Below are 19,307 nucleotides of genomic sequence, written 5' to 3' on the forward strand. Positions count from 1 at the left end.
TTGCCTAGGCAACAGATGGTGGCTAGGACTAGAGAGGTGGAGTGGAGACAGAGAGAGTTGTTTGTGTTCGAGAGCTATTATAGAAGTGCCATGAGACAGGGATAACAAAATTCTTGATCAGCCTCCCTTCTTTCCCCTCTCCAAACCTGGTCCTTTCTCTCAGAATATGACCAACCATGGCCATGAATGCTTAAGCCAAAAACTGAGGATCCAGATGTGATTTGTTTCTTCCCTTTTATCCTCATGCCTAATCCATTAGCAAATCTTTTTGTTTCTACCAAACCTCCAAAATCTCTCTCAAATCTATCCACTTCTCTTTATCTCCGTGATGTCTCTCTAGTACAAACCACCATCAGCTAAGGCTTAGGTTATAGCAGTAGCTTCCTAATTGCTCCCCCTGTTTGAAACACTTATCAGACATCCAAGTAGCTATGTCAAGTAGGCAAGTAGTTGAATTTGTGAATCTGGAGTTCAGAGGTGAGATGACCTAGAGATATGAACTTGGGAACTGAATGCATACCAATGGTACTTAAAGCCAAAGAACTGAATGAAATCACATAGGCAGAGGGTGTAGACAGGAAAAAACAAAGACCTTAGTACCAAGCCAGGAGATACCTTCTGAGATTGACTTAGGAAAGAAAATCCAGTCAAAGTAGACAGAAGGCAGAAGTTTTGTCAAACCACCCCATATACTCTATGAATTCCCAGTTTTTCTCAGTCCTTATCTTCTGAACCCAATAAACCACCCTCTTCTAGAAACTAGACCCTATGGCACCGTACTACTCTCACCTCCTACTTGCTTGGCTGCTCCCTTTCTAGGTCCTTCTCTGGTTCTTCCTCCATCTTCTATCCCTGAAATTCAATCATTCCTGTCCCTAGTCCTCTCCCTCTCTTCTTTCCCTCTCTCCCTGTGTGTCTGAACCTGTGTGTATGTGCTGATGCGTATGTGCACACACACACACACACACACTTTTCTCCTCAAAGATCTTCATTTTCACAATCTCAACTGTTAACTCTATTGAGAATTTCCAAATGTCTAGTTAAGTCTTACTCAAAGTGTGGCTCACAGACCAGGACTTCAGAATCAGCTGGGCATGCTTGTGAAAATTCCCCACCCCAGACCTACAAAATCAACTCCTCTAATGATTCTTAAGCAATGACTTTTATAAATGTCCAATAATTCATATCTATTATTTCACCTTAATTGCATGTTAGGTGATATTAGGAATTGGAGAGCCTTCATGCTTTTGATAGCAGTATGACAAAGAAATGACCTGGGGTTTAAGAAGAAAGTTTGATTTAAGGATAACAAAGTATAACCAAGGACAAGGCTCTAATGGAGTTGGTGAGATTTCTAAAATCTTGTAACTGTCCTATATTTATTATTTTTGTTTTCCCTACCTCCCAATAGTGATTTAAAATACAAATCATTCAAATGTTAAAGAGTCTCTGAGCTTATTTTATTTAACAGCAAATAAGTAGTAAACTGGAAAGCCAGTATCTTATTCCACTGTCAGAATAAAATTGAAGACAGTAGCTTTAAAAAGAAAAGTAAAGAGATATCTGGAATCCTTAAGTAAATAGAACGATCCAAGCCAAAAAAATGATCATGAGGCCTGTCACAGTTCTTCATCCACTTACATCACCCTATCTTGTATTAAAGTTCTTTGAGCACTTGTCTTATCTGTGTCACTAAACTGTGAGTTCCCTCAGGCGATTACACTTCTCTTGACATCTACCCATTACTTTGCAAAACGTACAGCCTTGCCCCAAGAAATCCAATATTTCTTGAATTAATGAGTTTGCAACCTAATTCTACCTTGATTTCTGTACCATTATCTCCAATTAAAAATAAGTGGAGTCTAGATTGATGAGGTTTTACTGTACCACCTGGAAGGAATTAATATATCAAAGCTTTAAATAAACACTAGCCATCTTTGGCAATTCAAAATTACAATAACACTTCTATCCACACAATTTCTGTACTGCTTCTAAGATGTAGAAAGCACAAACTACCATTAAGATGTTTTAGGGGTTCTCAATTTTCCCTACCTTCTCATTTCAAAGAGATGCTTCCTCCTTCAATACTGGCAGTGAAGTGAGGTTGCTACTATTTGAGATAGAAGATGGTTGCACGCACTGCTATAGTTGGCCAAATCCTTATTCCAATTTCCTCTCTACCTGGTTTCTATCTCCCAGCCAGTCTCCCCAGTCCCTGGGGTGGATTCTTAATTCTGGAGCTCACTTTATTCTCTCATAAAACAATGCTGAAGTGTTTGCATGATTAAAATAGTCCAAAAATGCTTTTATTAAAACTACAAACCAAAAAACTTCAGAAAGGTGTATATCCCACATTTTTCTATATGCAGCAATAAAAAGTGATAAGACTTAATGTCATGCAGAAATCAATATTTGAATATTTCCTGTATATCTCCCCACTAGATGTCCAGAGACATCCAGAACATTCCCCAATATTGCCCCCTAGCTCTTATCCTCCTCATCTGCTTTCTCCCTGTGGCCAGACTATAGCCTCAAATTTGCTCACTGTCTCTGCCTTCCCATTCTTTCAAAATACAAGGGCAGAGTATAGATTGCGATATTAATTAATGGTACTGCTCTGATTCGAAATGTCTGGAAGTTTCTTCACCCTTAATAAGAAGCGACAAACGACGGGTTTCTCCATTGAGGGGTTAGGCTTGGGGTTCTCAAGACACTAGAATGAGGGACTACAATTCCTACACCCAATATCTTGACGAGTTGACAGTGGCAGTATTCCCTGCCATTATCAGGCCCCACCCAGCCAGCTATGCAATATAATATTAGGTGCAGCGTCCTGGATTCCTGTCATCAAGAGGGGTTGGCACTGCGTCTATCGAAAAATGGCTTTTCCTCTAATCCCGCCTCAGCCCCCACACCAGACCATCTAATAACATCACCAGTTCTTTCTACTTAAGGATAGAGACATGCTTGAACTCGTCACGACTAATAAATGACAAAGTCATTATATTCCGTAGACTTGGTCGGCAGGAATGTGGGTAATGACTAACTTTTATTCGATGGCTTCCTTCCAGACCAATCCATACGACTCCCCCTCCCCAGAGCCGCGAAAGGGGGTGAAGCCCGACATCCTCCAGAGCGCGGTAGGGAAGGACTTGGGGGGGACAAAAGGAACTTGCCTACAAGGACTTACAGATGCCAGGAGCTGAGGGGTCTGAGGCAACTCGGTACTGACTTCCATCCTCTCCGCACCCCCGGCCTCCTCGTCCGCCATCTTGAGGGAAACTGACACCCGCAGTTCCAGACCCCCGGCCGGAGACGAGCGGAAACCTGTGGCCGGTCCAAGAAACGAGGGGCGACACTTTTACGACGGCCCCTGAAGTCGGGTTTGACGCAGAATCGAGGAGCGGCTTCCGGTCCGCTTCCCGGAAGCAAGCGTCACGGCAGGTGTGGCTGGAGGTTTTTCTTCCCCTAATTTTTTAGTTGTAGTCCCCAGTGCCTGAATGGTTGTGCATCTGGTTTCGTTGCTGCGAACTGTTGCATCTGCGAGGTAAAAAATAAATTCAGCGTCCATTTTGAAAGGAGGAAGACTGTCAGGGGCTGAGTACCTATTCTGCGTCTCGTTCAGGCCAGGTTTTGGTCTGGGGGTGTTTGTCGCCCTACGTACCCGCAGTGGTTCCCCAGAACCCACAGAATGAAAAAATACTCAAAGCTATTCCATGTTTAGGAACGTAGCCCTTGGACACTTGCACATGCGCACAAGAAAGCTCGGGCCCCGGCCGCTTTGAGGAGATCTGGTGAATATTAAAATTGAAACCTTGTAGTCATGCATCGGTCGAGGGAAGACAAAATAAACATGGTCATGCTCATTATGGAACACCATGCGTTGGTGTCGAAAAGAACAAGGTAGACCTCCGTGGAAAGATAAAGATGAATTAAGTGTGTGCGGGGGGTGGGGGGCCCAAGTTGCCGCAAACTATGTATTTGCGCTTATATGCGTTAAAATGCGAAGGAAGAAGCCTGAAAGGGAAAAGAACAAGCTAATAGCTCTCAGGATAGGAGGAAGTTGGTCAAGAGCTACTTTAGATTTATCTATATTGTTTTAAGTTTTAAGTTGTTTACAAACCAGTAATTTAATAGTATGTTTTTAACAAAGGGGAAAATAACGATAAATCTAACACGCTTGAGGAATTAAAGGTTAACTATTTGGGAAAAGATTAAGTCATATCTTTACCTAAAAGTATTCAAGATTAAGTCATATCTTTACCTAAAAGAATCAATTCATAATTCTTAATGAATTGAAGAGTTACCTACTAAAAAGAAGAAAAAGTAAATATTTGTATAATATTGGGATGGAGGAGCCTTTTATAAATTTGTTTATTTTTAATTTTTTGGAGGAGGCTTTTTAAAGCATGACACCAAAGGCAGAAAATATAAAAAGACTGATAGGTAATTTGTTTTAAAGATGTTATTTATTTGACAGATAGAGAGCACAAGTAGGCAGAGTGGCAGGCAGAGGGAGAGGGAGAAGCAGGCTCTCCGCTGAGCAGGGAGCCAGATGTGGGGCTCGATCGCAAGACCCCAGGATCATGACTTGAGCCGAAGGCAGCCGCTTAACCGACTGAGCCACCCAGGCGCCTCAAGACTGATAGGTAATTTAATCAAAATTTAAAACATACAAAAATAAACTATACAAAGTTAAAAAGTAAACAAAAATTGGGAAGAAATGACTGCAACATTCATGACAGACCAACGGATAAAATCCCAAAGACGACTATATCAATAGAAAAATGGACAAAATACATAAATTTGCAACTCAATAATTTTTATAAACATGAAAAAAACCTAACTAATAAGCAAATAAATGCAAATTAAAATGAGGTTCCATTTCTTGCTTGTAAATTTGGTCAGTTTTTGTTTTTCCTTAAAAATAACCACCATCGGGGCGCTTGGGTGGCTCAGTCGTTAAGCGCCTGCCTTCTGCTCAGGCCATGATCCCAGGGTCCTGGGATCCAGCCCCGCATCGGGCTCTCTGCACAGTGAGAAGCCTGCTTCTCCCACTCCCACTCCCCCTGCTTGTGTTCCTTCTCTCTATGTCAAATAAATAAAATCTTTAAAAATAATAATAATAATCACCATCAGGGGGCCTGGGTGGCTCAGAGGGTTGAGAGTCTGCCTTTGGCTCAGGTCATGATCCAGGGGTCCTCAGATGGAGCCCCGCTGGCTTCTCCCTCTGACCCTTCCCTCTCTCGTGCACGATCTCTCTCTCAAATAAATAAGTAAAATCTTTAAAAAATATATAACCACCATGTTGGTAAGCGGGAAGGATACTCATATAAAATACACATGTACATTAGTAAACCTATAGGAAGGCAATATTCAGAAGCCATTTTTTCTTAAATGCTTTTCGTTGGCCCATTTATTCCATTTTTAAGGCTGTATTCTAAAGATATAATTCAGGATGCAAATGAAGTTTAAACTATGTCATTACTGGTAATGGAGATAAATTAGAAATGATGCAAATGCCCTCAATAAAGGACATTGGCTAAATAAACTGTGGTCACTCATATAATGTAATTTTCTACAGCCACTAAGTATGTTGTAGAACATTGATTCTCAAAGAGTGGTCCACAGACTGAGAGTTCCCCATATTTAGGAAGTTTGTGAGGTGAAAACTTTTGTGGTAATAAAAAAGTTACGTGCTTTTTTTTTTTTTTTAACCATGTGGTATTTGTACTAACTGAAGCAGAAGCAATGATGGGTGAAACTGCTGGCCCCTTAGCACAAAATAAAAGCAGGGGCACTAAATTCAACAAGTCACCAAAGCGATCCAAAAGTCATTTCTTGACCACCATGCTCTTGCAGTTAAAAGAAAAAAAAAGAATTTAAAGCATGTTTCCCAATGTCCTTGATGAAGCAGTAAAAATATTATTAAATCTTAACCTGAGTCTTTTAAATATTCTGTATGATGATGGGGCACCTGGGTGGCTCAGTTGGTTAAGCGGCCGCCTTCGTCTCAGGTCATGATCCCAGGGTCCTGGGATCAAGCCCCGTGTCGGGCTCCCTGCTCAGCGGAGAGCCTGCTTCTCCCTCTCCCTCTGCCTGCTGCTCTGCCTACTTGTGTTCTCTCTCTCTCTCCCTGGCTAATAAATAAATAAAATCTTGGAAAAAAAAAAAAAAAAGCAACAACTGTTGTGCCTCCGGCTTCCTGGTCCATGGCAGTTCCTTGGGTTTCTGGTTTTCTTCTAAGCCTGTCCCTAGCTTCTTGCAGAATCTTTGAGTCTCTGATAACCTTTCAATAGATGTGCTTTTTTTCTTAAGATAGTTAAAGGTGGTTTTTATTATCTGAAGCTGTTAGGTTCCTACCTATTAAATTATTATTAATAACCTATAATGCTGCCTTATGTTACAGTTTTTCATGGCCTAATTTAATTCCTTCTTTAATTTGTTAGTTCCTTGAGTGCAGGAGCCAAGACACATACTTAGAAATGTCAGCTACTATGTTAAAGACTTTAGATGCATTTTAAAGTATAATTCTGAAAACAGTCCTATGATGTCGTTCCTATTATCGCTATTGCACGGACAAGGAAATTATAGATTAAACAAGTGAGATTGTTCAGATCCACAATTACTAAGTGACAAAACCTGGATTCAAGAACTGTCTATCTGGCTTCAAAATATGTGTCTTTAACCATTTCACTATCCTACCTCTAATAAAAAAATTTTTTTGAGTTGCTTTTACCACTTTATGTGTTGTAATATAAATGTTTATTGTTAAATAAACAAAAATATCAGGTATCTGGCACACATTTAACATCCTGATATGCTTATATTAGACTTTTTATAGGACATGAACCAGATAAAATAGATATAAACTTATGAATTATCATTGCTCTTTTCTGCTCTAGGCCAAGTTGTGGCTTGACCTACTTTAGAACAGAATTATGAATTTCTTTGATTCTTCTGCAAATACATATTTCTTTTTAAATTAGCATCAGCTCACAATAACTTTTGTGAGTAAGTAAGTTGCAAGGTCATTTTTCAGATGTCATTCTACTGTTTGAAGTGTCATCAACAGCTAATATACATTAATTAGTTTTCTCAAAGCCACAGAATGACACAATCAGGACAGCCATACTCAGAACTATATTTTCCTTAGACTCCTCATTTATGGATTGTGTTGGAGGTTTTTAACCCTGGTTACACATTAGGATCACCTGAGAACTTCTTTAAAATTCCAATACCAGGGGTGCCTGGGTGGCTCAGTTGGTTAAGCGACTGCCTTCGGCTCAGGTCATGATCCTGGAGTCCTGGGATCGAGTCCCTGGATCGAGTCCTGCATCAGGCTCCCTGCTCAGTGGGGAGTCTGCTTCTCCCTCTGACCCTCCCCCCTCTCATGTGCTCTCTCTCTCTTTCTCTCTCTCTCAAATAAATAAATAAAATCTTTAAAAAAAATTCCAATACCAGGTCTCTCTAGTGATTGATTTAATTAGGAGTAAGACCTGAATATCCATTAAAAAAAAAAAAATTCTCCCAAGTGTTTTTAATGAGCAGTCAGGGTTGAGAAACCCTCAGTGATTCTATTTTAATAGACTTCTTTTTCTGGGATATTTTCTTATGTGGATGATAGTAGTGCCTACATGATTCCACCTGTCTGGTACAAATCCTTGATATTCCTCATCCAGATTAGCAAAGAGCAATCTTCCCATCTGGTCTCCCTATTTCCACTCTCTTGCTCATATCCATCATTTATTTTCCTGCCAGAATTATTTGTAAATATAAATCTGGTCATGTGACTCTCTTACCTAAATAAATTAGATGACTGCCCTATAGCATAAAACTTAACTCTTAAACATGGCATTCAAAGCCCTTCTCAATCTGGCTTGAAACACTTTTTGCTAGTCTAATCTCCCTTGCCACCCTTCACCTTAAACTATCCACACCATATTTCACATATATCCCATTCAGTCTCATACTTCTGTAGTTTTGCATAGGTTAGTCCTTTGGCCTAGAATACCCCCCAAAAATAACTTGACAACTTTTACAAAAAGGAAAACATAGTTCTGAGTATGGCTGTCCTGATTGTGTCATTCTGTGGCTTTGAGAAAACTAATTAATGTATATTAGCTGTTGATGACACTTCAAACAGTAAAATGACACCTGAAAAATGACCTTGCAACTTACTTACTCACAAAAGTTATTGTGAGCTGATGCTAATTTAAAAAGAAATATGTATTTGCAGAAGAATCAAAGAAATTCATAATTCTGTTCTAAAGTAGGTCAAGCCACACCTTGGTCTAGATCAGAAAAGAGCAATGATAACAACACCTCTTCCTATAAAGGGATTTCTGCTTATGTGTGTATGTATGTATGTTTTATTTTAAAGATTTTATTTTATTTATTTTTTAAAGATTTTATCTATTTATTTGATAGAGACACAGCGAGAGAGGGAACACAAGCAGGGGGAGTGGGAGAGGGAGAAGCAGGCTTCCCACCAAGCAGGGAGCCCGAAGTGGGGTTTGATCCTGGGACCATGACCTGAGCTGAAGGCAGACACTTAACGACTGAGCCACCCAGACGCCCCTCTGCTTATTTTTTAGAGTTCAGTTTATATATGACTTCCTCTGAGAAGTTTTTTGATTCTCTCATTTTCCAACATGCAAAATTGTTCCCTCTGCAATTTCATTGCACTTTAAATGAAAGAATAAGAGGAAACTGGGATATAATCTTGCTAAAGTTGCAAAAATAACTTGACAACTTTTACAAAAAGAAACTTTCAGTCCAACCTAGATGCTTAAGATATATATAGATATATATTAGTTATTCTTTCATTTACATGTATGGCAATTCTTAGCCTTTTATTTGTCTAATTCATTGACTGAGTTACTGGATTATCTCAATTGGGCCTGGCATGTTCTTTGTCAAGAAATATTTCCTTTTTAACATTAGAGACTGTTTTTCATTTTGCATAATCTTTGGTCTGTTGGAAATGTAGCTATTGGGAAGCCCTTGAACATGGTTTTTAAATGGCAGCAACTTGAATATAAAAATTAAGCATGTTCAGAGATAATCCAATGTACCCTCTGCAAATTTGAAAAGGTATTTACAGTATGGTGAATGTTTATTGGTTAGATTGATGATTGTTTTGCGGTATTTCGGTGGAAAAGTTAACCCAGACCCTTCATACAGGAGGATACTTACTATTACTGATTAGTCTAGAAAACAAAACAATATAAAGCCAAACTGAATTTTGTACTTACTAAAGGAAATATAAATTTTAAAGAAGCAAACAAAAAAGAAAAAAATTATAGAATGGTGCCACTGTCCTCATCTTATGACTGTAGTCTACTTTTGCTATTTATAAGTTGCTGTTTCCAAGAGTGCTAGTTTCTGAGCTAAGGAAAGGGCCTGGGGCTCTCTGGTCCTCTCAGGAAGTCTGTGGACCATGGCATCCCCATGTGGGGGCAGATTATACTTGAAGAAAAAGACTCCCGTATTGAGCTGAGAAGCAGGGATCATTAAGGTCTTTAGGGTCAAAACCAGAATGGAGAGGGGATGGTCTTCATTAGAACAGAAATTTTTAGTCTGGGACAAAGGTCATTCCCACAGTTGTGGGGAGATAGCCACATGTTAGAACTGGAAAAGTCCTGAGAATGTGATAAAGTAGTCAGGACTGGAGGCTTCAGCACCAGTTTTAGGAGAATCATTTCTGGGTTCAGAGATATCATTTCTGGGGTTGGCTTCATTTTAAAAATAAAGATAGCCATACATAGGGAGTCATTTCTGGAGGGAAACTCAGATTGCTGGTTCAAATTGAGTCAGACCTAGGTTGAGGGTCCTAATAGGCTTGGATCTTGGGTTCACTCTCAGCCCTGAATCCAGAGGTTTCATTTTAAGGGCTCTGCTAGTCAGACAATCCTGTCTGTGCAGGTGATAAACCACAAAAACACTTCAGCCCTGGTAGAGGGGGAAAAGCCTGGGAAGAGAAATAGATAAATAACTTGCCGAAGGTAATACAAATAGGAAGAGAGAATCGGGATGTGGATCAAGGTCCATACAACTCCAGGGAGCATGCTCTTTACCGCGGAGCCGGGACGCGGAAATGTGCACATGATTGAGAAGAAATGAGAGTGAATGATCAATGGAAGGAACTTTGTTTAGACATGCAAGAAATGGCTCAACCTACCAGGAGAATAAAATCTGGCTTGGAGGGGCGCTTGGATGGCTCAGTCGATTGAGCATCTGCCTCAAAGTGGCTCAGGTCATGATCCTGGGGTCCTGGGATCAAGCCCCATGTCTGGTGCCCTGCTCGGTGGGGAGTCTGCTTCTCCCTCTGCACCTCCCCCAACTCATGCCCTCTGTCTTGCTCTCTCTCAAATAAATAAAATCTTTAAAAAAAGATCATTAAAAAAAATCTGACTTGGAGAGAGACAAACTGGATCCTTCCACAAAGTTTGTGGAGAGCTGTATGCCCCAGTTTGCAGCAGACTGCATCAGTGATGGGGTTCAAGTGCTTTGGTGAACAGATTAAATGAACATCAACAAATTTATTTTTCCAGGATCTGAGTAAATTCTGGAAAGAGGACCCAAGCTGGACCCATGATGGTTTGAGCACCTGTCAGTGCAGCCTACCAACCATCCATATATTCTATCCAGGCATCTTATTCCTTTAAAATTGTTTTAAAAATAAATAATAATAAATAATAGTAATAATAATAAATTTGTATATTTAAACATTGTTTTCTAGGCACTGTGCTAGACACTTTGGAGAAAAGGAGGTTCAACAAAAGTTGCATTAAAGGGTAGATGAGCTGAGTATGAGCAATACATGGAACACTGTATTACTAACAGATGAACAGCAAAAAGAATCCATCCCTGAGCACAGAGTGAAAGCAGATACCAGATGCAGCTGTTAAGCTGTGCACCAGATGTGGTAAGCAAACAGGCCAGGTTAGAAGTCAGAAAGCTCTGGGAGAGGCTGTTTCTGAAAAATACAAATGACACAATACTTTAAGGTTTTAAAAGTGCCAGGTAGAGGTTTAGACAACTGCTGAAGAGTTTAAGGTTGAATTAGTTTTAAAAACTTGGAAGACCAAACACATAGAAAAAATCAAGATAATTTACCAGTGCAGGAAAATGAGTTGTGCAAGCAAAGAATAGGTTGTCCTTAACAGGTGTTAGAAAAATACGGGCCCAAATCCACCTGCTGCCTATTTTAATATAGTCTTCAAGCTAAGAATAGTTCTAACATTTTTTAGATGGTTGAAAAAAGGTCAAAGAATATTTTATAATACATTTAAAATACATAAACCTCAAATTTCAATGTCCATAAATAAAGCTTTATTGGAATGCTGCCACCTTATTCATTTATATATTGACTATGGCTGCTTTTGTACATTGGTAGATTTGAATAGTTGCAATAGAGACACCCTGGCCCACAAAGCCTAAAACACTTACTGTCTGGTCTTTTATAGAAAAATTTTGCTAACCCAAAACAAAATAAGAGGTTTCTTTTCTCTTTACATTGTCATTGTTGAAAACTCAGAAAATATGGATATGCAAAGAGCAGAAAATATAAATAACCTATAATCTCATATAATTTCAGAATCCCAGAATAACCATCACTGACAGTTCGGTGTATATGCTTCCAGGGTTTTTTCTGTGTGTGTGTGTGTGTGTGTGTGTGTAAAATGGCATACTGTACAGTTTTACAGAATACCCATTAACATGTTATCAATGTATTTTCATACTGTTAATTTTTTTCAAAATTATTTTAAGATTACTGCATGGTATTACCTTATATGGCTGTGTCATTTTACTTTTAAGACTCTTATTGTAGAATATTCACTGTATTTTGTTTCCAGTTTTTTCCTATTATAAACTTGCTTTAATAAACCTACTTATTGGTAAGTCTCTATAAACATCCATATATTACCTTAGGATAAATTATTTTAAGTAGAAATGCCAGGTTGAATAAGATGCACATTTAAATATTTTTCATATTTTAATGGAAAAAATAAGTACATTTATTGCATTTTTATTAAATGTTTCTCATAAGAATTTATGGTAAATACTTTATAATACTAAAGGTTACATGTAACATATGTGCATGTTAAAGAATAACAGTAAAATGAAGACCAGTATATCCACCATCAACTTAAGAAATAAAGGCTAACTTTTAAATATTAAAAAAATAATAATGGGGGGCACCTGGGTGGCTCAGCCAGTGGAGCAAAGTGTGTGGCTCTTGTTCTCGGGGTTGTGGGCTCGAGCCCCCATGTTGGGTGTAGAGATTACTTAAAAATAAAATCTTAAGGGTCTCCTGGGTGGCTCAGTTAAACAGCCAACTCTTGATTTTGGCTCAGGTCATGATTCCAGGTCCTGAGATTGAGCCCCATGTCATTGGGCTCAAACATGGCAGGAGTTTGCTTGAGGATTCTTTCTCTCCCTCTGCCCTGCCCCCCTTCCCCCTGCTTGTGCTCTCTCTCAAATAAATAAATCTTTAAAAAAATTTAAAAAATAATAATAACAATAATAATAATGCGACCCATATATTTCTCTGGTAGTTTTCATTTTAATTACTGAGTTTGGTGCTTTCCCTAATTTTTGATGAGGGTATTAGTCCTCTGCATTTTTTAAGGCTTTTGGATTCATGCTTCATTGCCGGGATGGCAAAGTAGCATTTGTATCTCAGGAATGTGAAAGCTGACAACCCTATAACTTGTTTTTCCATCTATCTTATATATTTAAACACATGTAAAGAATGGATTTAATGTCATCCAAACTTGTCGTGATTGCCTCATTCCAAAGTGGCTGTGTGATCATTGTTTCTTTTACTCAACCATAAAATGACATATAAATGGTGCTCGTGTTTTTTAAAAAGATTCTAAGTAATCTCTACACCCAATGTGGGGTCAAACTTACAACCCCAAGATCAAGAGTCGCATGCTCTACTGACTGAGCCAGCTAGGCGCCCCTAAATAGTGATCATTTTAATAGTAACCTAAGATCAAGCTTGCCACATTTATTTTTTAATTTAGTATATATATATATTTAAAGATTTTATTTATTCATTTGAGAGAGAGAGAGAGAGAGCACACGTTAGGGGAGTGGCAGAGGGAGAAGAAGAGGCAGGCTCCCCACCAAACAGGGAGCCCAACGCAGGTGTACAGTGGCATTAAATGCATTCACACTGTTGTGCAGCCATCACCACCATCCATCTACAGCACTTTTTCATCTTGCAACACTGAAAATCTGTATCTATTAAACTTTTTTTTTTTTTTTTAAGATTTTGCTTATTTGACAGAGAGAGACACAGCGAGAGAGGGAACACAAGCAGTGGGAGTGGGAGAGAGAGAAGCAGGCTTCCAGCAGAGCAGGGAGCCCAATGTGGGGCTCGATCCCAGGACTCTGGGATCATGACCCAAGCCAAAGGCAGACGCTTAATGACTGAGCCACCCAGGTGCCACCTGTATCTATTAAACCTTAACTCCTCATTTCCCCCTCTCTCTAGCCCTTGGCAGCCACCATTCTACTTTCTGTCTCTGTGAATTTGAATACTCTCAGTACCTCATATAGGTGGAATCATACAGTATTTGTACTTTTATGATTGGCTTATTTTACTGGCATAATGTTCTCAAGGTTCATCATATTATAGCATGGGCGAGAATTTCCTTGATCTGTGATTTCTTACTTATGCTCGTGTTTCAGGTTCCTTATACAGAGCCTTAACTTACCTAGATGAAATTCTCCTCAAATTTGTTTTCCTAAGGAGTGAATGGAGTGCTCCCTAAAAAGCTGAAAAACTGGTACCTACCGATGATCATAGTAGCAGCATCCACAATAGCCAAAAAGTGGAAATAATCCACATGTCCATCAACAGATGAATGAATAAAGAAAATGTGGTATATTTATACAATGAAATATTTTTTTTAAAAGATTTTATTTATTTGACAGAGAGAGAGTCAGCGAGAGCAGGAACACAAGCAGGGGGAGTGGGAGAGGGAGAAGCAGGCCTCCCACGGAGCAGGGAGCCCGATGCGGGGCTCGATCCCAGGACCCTGGGCCAACCAGGCACCCCTATTTATACAATGAAATAGTATTTGGCCTTAAAAAGAAGGAAATTCTGGCACATGCTATAACATGGGTGAAAACATTCATTAGGGAGTGGGGAGGGGAGGATGAGGCACCAATATTGGTACAGCGTTTTAGTTTGGGATGCTGTAGAGTTCTGGAGATGGATGGTGATGATGGTTGCACAACAATGTGAATGTACTTAATGGCACTAAATTATACACACAAAAATGGGTAAGATGGTCAGTTTTATATATATCACAATTTTGAAATTTAAAAATCCTTACATACACAAAAAGCTATTTTGATTACATTACTTTAGCTGTCCACAGAAATAACTTCACAGAACAATGATTAAATACTGTACTTTTGGATTTTTAAAAAACGGTTTATTTATTTGAGAGAGAGAAAGAGAGAGCCCGTGCAAGAGGGGGAAGGGTTAGAAGGAGAGAGAGAAAGAAAATTTAAAGCAAACTCTGCACTGAGCATGGAACCTGATGTGGGGCTCAGTCTCACAACCCGGACATCATGACCTGAGCCAAAATGAAGAGTTTAATGCTTAACTGACTGAGCCACCCAGGCGCCCCATATTTTTTGATTTTTAAACAAAGTTAGTATAAGAAATAGTAATCTGAAGATAATTTCTACATGTTTATGAGAATCACATAGTTCAGTTTATGACTGTTGATGACAATGTCCATTGTTTGTGAAATGCCCAATGATACATTCTCTCTTGACTTTAGTTCTAGGATATTTTGCTTTCATGGTGCATTCCTGCTTGCTCTCTTTATGAGATAACAAGATATCTACCTTTCCCCTTTGGCTATTAGGAACTGAGAATCACCTTGTATGATGATTTGTGGTGTATTAGCTGTATTCCCTGAAGAATCATTAACCATCATTAAATAAATAATTCCTGTTTCTACTCACTATGAACACTATGAGTGAAGCAGCTTGGTTACAATTCAGCGTCTGCAATCCAGACTGCTGGCCTTTGTGACTTTAAACCATGTTTCTAATTCCAAAATGTCTTAATAGCATGTCTGTTCCTCTCATCTATCACGCAGATTCTTGTTGTATTCCATTTCTGGAAAATAATTCTCATATTTTTAAAGTTCCTCTAAGGCATATCATATATGCCATACTGCTCCAAATGCATATTATACATGCCATACTGCTTATATTTTAAATCCGATCATCTCAAACATATCTTCCAAATTTGGTTTAGAGGTATCCATACAGATATTTTTCTAGTGCAATATTAGACAAAACCAAAAACTTTATTCATATGGACAGTGCTCTCCACACATACATCATAGCCCTAGTATTTTTGTCACTTGGTTTCCAAATTTTGGCACTAACTTTTAACTATCTTTTTTTCTTCCCTCAAATATCCAATCAGCTGTCAAAATCTGTAGTTTCGGTCTTCACAATTATTTTACATCTGATCCTTCCTTTGTAATCTCAGTGTTACACTCTCCCATCTTTCTTCAGGACTTTGCAGTTACCCCCTACCTGGAGTCTCAGTCTATTTGGGCTGCTAAAATAAAACATCACAGACTGGGTTGTAAACAACAGTTTATTTCTCACAGCTCTGGAGGCTGGAATTCTAAGATCAGGGAGCCAGAGTGATTTGATTCTGCTGAAGCCCTCCTCCAGGTTGCAGATTGCTGATTTCTCACTGTGTCCCCACATGGTGGAAGGGGCGAGGGATCTCTCTAGGGTCTCTTTTATAAAGGCACTAATTCTGTTCACAAGGGCAGAGCCCATCTCTAAATACCATCACAGTGAGTATTAGGATTTCAACATATAAATTTTGTGGGGACACATTTGGACCATAGCACTAGATTATCCCAATATCATTCCAACCGGAGTCTCTGCCATACCTGTCCTTTGTCCAGTTGCTTCCCTATGCTGTTGCCAGGTCTATCTTCACTCTTGGCATTTATACAGGCCTTCCAAAATGTGGCTCAAACTAAAGGTCTGGTACAATTACCACTATTCCTCTAGGCATATCCTAGGCCTAGACAAACTGAAGTACTCACTGTCTCCTCATCATGTCCTGCATTTTCGCACCTTATAGCTTGGATTCATGTTAGGTACTGTTGGAAAGTGCTTCCCCCTACCCCATCCCCAATCTCTGCCACTCAAAAATACTATCCATCTACTATATGCCACCTCCTTAAACTTTTCCTGATTCTATAGATGTGATCTGTCCTGGGTAAACCTCCTCTGGCCTTTTATATCTTGTCTCTTGTGCCAAATGGCATATTGGTCTTATATTAAACTTACTTATGTATTTCTCTCTCCTACATAGGCTTCTAAGATAATGAACCATGGTTCTTTAGCTACTTATGTTTCTTTATATTTTCTGCTTAGATCAATGTCTTGCTTTCCAAATGTACACAAAAAGTATTTTAATGAAATTGGCGTAACTTCAATATTGACAACATATCCCAAGAAAATAACTCGAAGATGTGTTTAAAAGGGTGCTATTTGTACAAAAAATGTTTTTTTCAGAACAGCAATATGTTTATTCAGAATGTTTATTCAAAAATGTTTATTCAGAACATTCTGAACATAAGTAATCCAAAAGTTCAACAATAACAGAATGGTTAGATAAATTAAGGGCAGGACCCGAATCTAATTCTTCTCCTGTGATTGCCCATAGGGAGTATTTACAGTTTATTAAATGAACGGTATAACATGGCAACGGGATTTCTTTTTTTTTAAAGGTTTATTTAACAGACAGCGAGAAAGGGAACACCAGGGGGCGGGGGGAAGAGGGAGAAGCAGGCTTCCCGCTGAGCGGGGAGCAGGAATCGGGGCTTGATCCCAGCACTCTGGGATCATGACCTGAGCCGAAGGCAGACGCTTAACGACTGAGCCACCCAGGCGCCCAGGCAACGGGATATTATATAGGCAAGTGCGTAAGAAATCAGGTTTAGGAAAAAATAACTTTACAAAACATACGTACTATATCTATTAAAAACCTATGGAAACACGTTGTTAATAATCAGAAGGGCCGAGAGAAAGCCGGCTGTCACATCTGAACAGGAATTTAAATGGCGTCCTCATACATACTTTGATTCTCACAAGCCTGTGAAGTACGCACGCGAGACATCATTAGCTCCGTTTTATGGGTAAGAAACTGACCCACTGGGGTCAGCAATGATTGACTAAGGCGGAGCCAGGACTCCGCCTCCCGGACCTGGGTTCTTTCCCCGCCACTCCTCGGCAACCTTGATTGGTGCTGGGAGTCTCGGTTTCCTTTATTTCACCCTCATTCCTTTTTCCACCCCAGCCCAGAGACGCGGGCGGCAGGTGCCCGACGAGGTGCAGGTGCGGCGGCGGCGGCGGCGGCGGCCGAGCTGAGCTTTAGGCCCCTGCGACCATAGAGTCCGGAAGGGCGGCCAGAGCAGCTCCCGGGGGCGCCGCACCGGCAGAGCCCGGGACAGCGAGGGCAGCGCCCGGGCGGGCCGAATGGCCGCAGGGCTGGCCATCAGGGTGGTCGTGGGGCTGGCGGCAGCGGCGCTGGCGGCCGTGCTCCTGGAGCACTATGGCCTGGCCGGTCAGCCCTCGCCGCTGCCGCAGCCCCGAGCCTCCCGGAGCCCACACCCCGCACCGGGCCCCGGAGCCAGCAACATCTTCTGGGGGCTGCAGGTGACGCAGCGGGAGCAGGGTTTGGGGTGGGTGCAGAGGCGTCACTACGCGGTGAGACGCGGGCACTTTCCGCCGGGGTGCGACCGCCGCGGACCCAAACTCCCGGCTGGGGGCTCTGACTTTTCCTTGGGGGGGGGGGGGGGGGGTTCGTTCTTGCACTGCATCCTTGCCATTTCCTTCCGCCTCGAGAGAGCTGCCTGGTCGCCTGCTGTCCGTGCTGCCTCTTCCTGACTCAGATATCTCTGTTTAATACCTGCTTTCGGCAGATATCCGACATTCACCTGAGCAGGTTTCGTGATCCAGGCAGAGCTGTAGACTTAGAGAAGTTCTGTTCAGAAACTATTGGCATCATTCAACCAGCTCTCGTCCTGGCAACAGGTAGGGAGGGTTGCCGTGCTGTCGCGTTGTTCTGTGGTCCGGATGGTAGAATGCTAGGCAGGGCTGCAGCTTTTCACTTCGGGCATGTTGGGAACACTATAGCCCCAGCTCCAGGTGAGTCCTCCTGTAGAGAAGATGGGACATTGTAATTTCCTTTGCCTATGGATAATTGAATCAAGATCCAAGCTAAATGACTTGCCATAGCAAGGTTTTGTCAAAGCAGTAGAAGCAAGGCTCATGATTCTCATTAGTATACATACCGTCTGCTGTGTTTGTATTCGTTCGTCGTTGTTGTTATAGTTCTGGATTTGAGAGAGAATTAGGGAAAGCCCTTTAACCACAAATGAAGTTTTTTTCTTAATTCCTACCTGCCTTCCTTTTTCTTTTTCTTTTCTTCTTTTTCTTTCTTTCTTTCTTTTCTTTCTTTCTTTTTCTTTCTTTTCTTTCTTTCCTCTCTTTGAGGGGGGAGGGGCAGAGGGAGAGAGAGAATTTCAAGCAGAGCATCGTGACCTGAGCTGAAACCAAGAGTGGGAGGCTTAACCGACTGAGCCACCCAGGTGCCCCCAAAGTTATCTTTTTTAAAAAAACTAACTCCCCCCCCCCCTTTTTTAAACAGCATTAGTCAATCTTATTTTGTCAATTGTTTGAGGCTTAAAGTGACTTAGGACACTTTTCTTCATCTTTTGGTACTTCTGTGACTTGGGTTCTCTAGTCTTCAAACTTCTATTTGCTCCCTAAATGCACTGTAGAAAAAGTAAAGGAGCATCTGCCATGTTTATTGGGGGATTCATATCCTACCCACCTTACTGAAACACCTCTGCTGATATGATGGATTATCAGTCCTTATGTTATGGAAAACCTCCATTTCAACTTTCCCTTTAGTTTTCCAGAAATTTTGGTATTTCACTGACCAACCACACCTTCTAGATTACTTCTTGCTGTAGAAATAACACTTGGCCAGATTACATAACCTGATTTTGGGTGTGGAAAATATGGTTGTCATAGATATCAGGCATCTGCCCAGAGTGTTGGAATTTCTTATAGTTTGCATTTTTGTCAGAGTTTCACAATGCGTTTTGTACTGCTCTCTTTAAAGATAATTTTTTTCAGAACCCATTTCTAATACCATGGGAAGTTAAATAGGTACTTGCTAACCTATAAGAAAGTCTTTGCCAAGAAAATCTCATTTTATAGGG

The 19,307-nt window shown here is 40.5% G+C and overlaps 2 protein-coding genes across 3 annotated transcripts in view; one reads left to right on the forward strand and one right to left on the reverse strand.

Annotated features, from left to right (window-relative positions):
* UBR1 (ubiquitin protein ligase E3 component n-recognin 1) overlaps positions 1-3,396 on the reverse strand; it is a 150,696-nt gene extending 147,300 nt beyond the window's left edge. The window contains exon 1 of the mRNA XM_021695652.2: positions 3,191-3,396. Within this exon, the coding sequence (XP_021551327.2) occupies positions 3,191-3,271 (81 nt within the window). The 5' untranslated portion in view covers positions 3,272-3,396. The remainder of the gene's footprint in view (positions 1-3,190) is intronic.
* Positions 3,397-17,553: 14,157 nt separating this feature from the next.
* The window catches only part of TMEM62 (transmembrane protein 62), a 33,044-nt gene continuing 31,290 nt past the window's right edge, over positions 17,554-19,307 (forward strand). For both annotated transcript variants that reach the window (XM_021695340.2, XM_021695341.2), the window contains exons 1-2: positions 17,554-17,733; positions 18,000-18,111. In XM_021695340.2, the coding sequence (XP_021551015.2) occupies positions 17,554-17,733; positions 18,000-18,111 (292 nt within the window). The remainder of the gene's footprint in view (positions 17,734-17,999; positions 18,112-19,307) is intronic.

The sequence above is a fragment of the Neomonachus schauinslandi genome, chromosome 9 (assembly GCF_002201575.2).
Source record: "Neomonachus schauinslandi chromosome 9, ASM220157v2, whole genome shotgun sequence".
Lineage (NCBI taxonomy): Eukaryota > Metazoa > Chordata > Mammalia > Carnivora > Phocidae > Neomonachus > Neomonachus schauinslandi.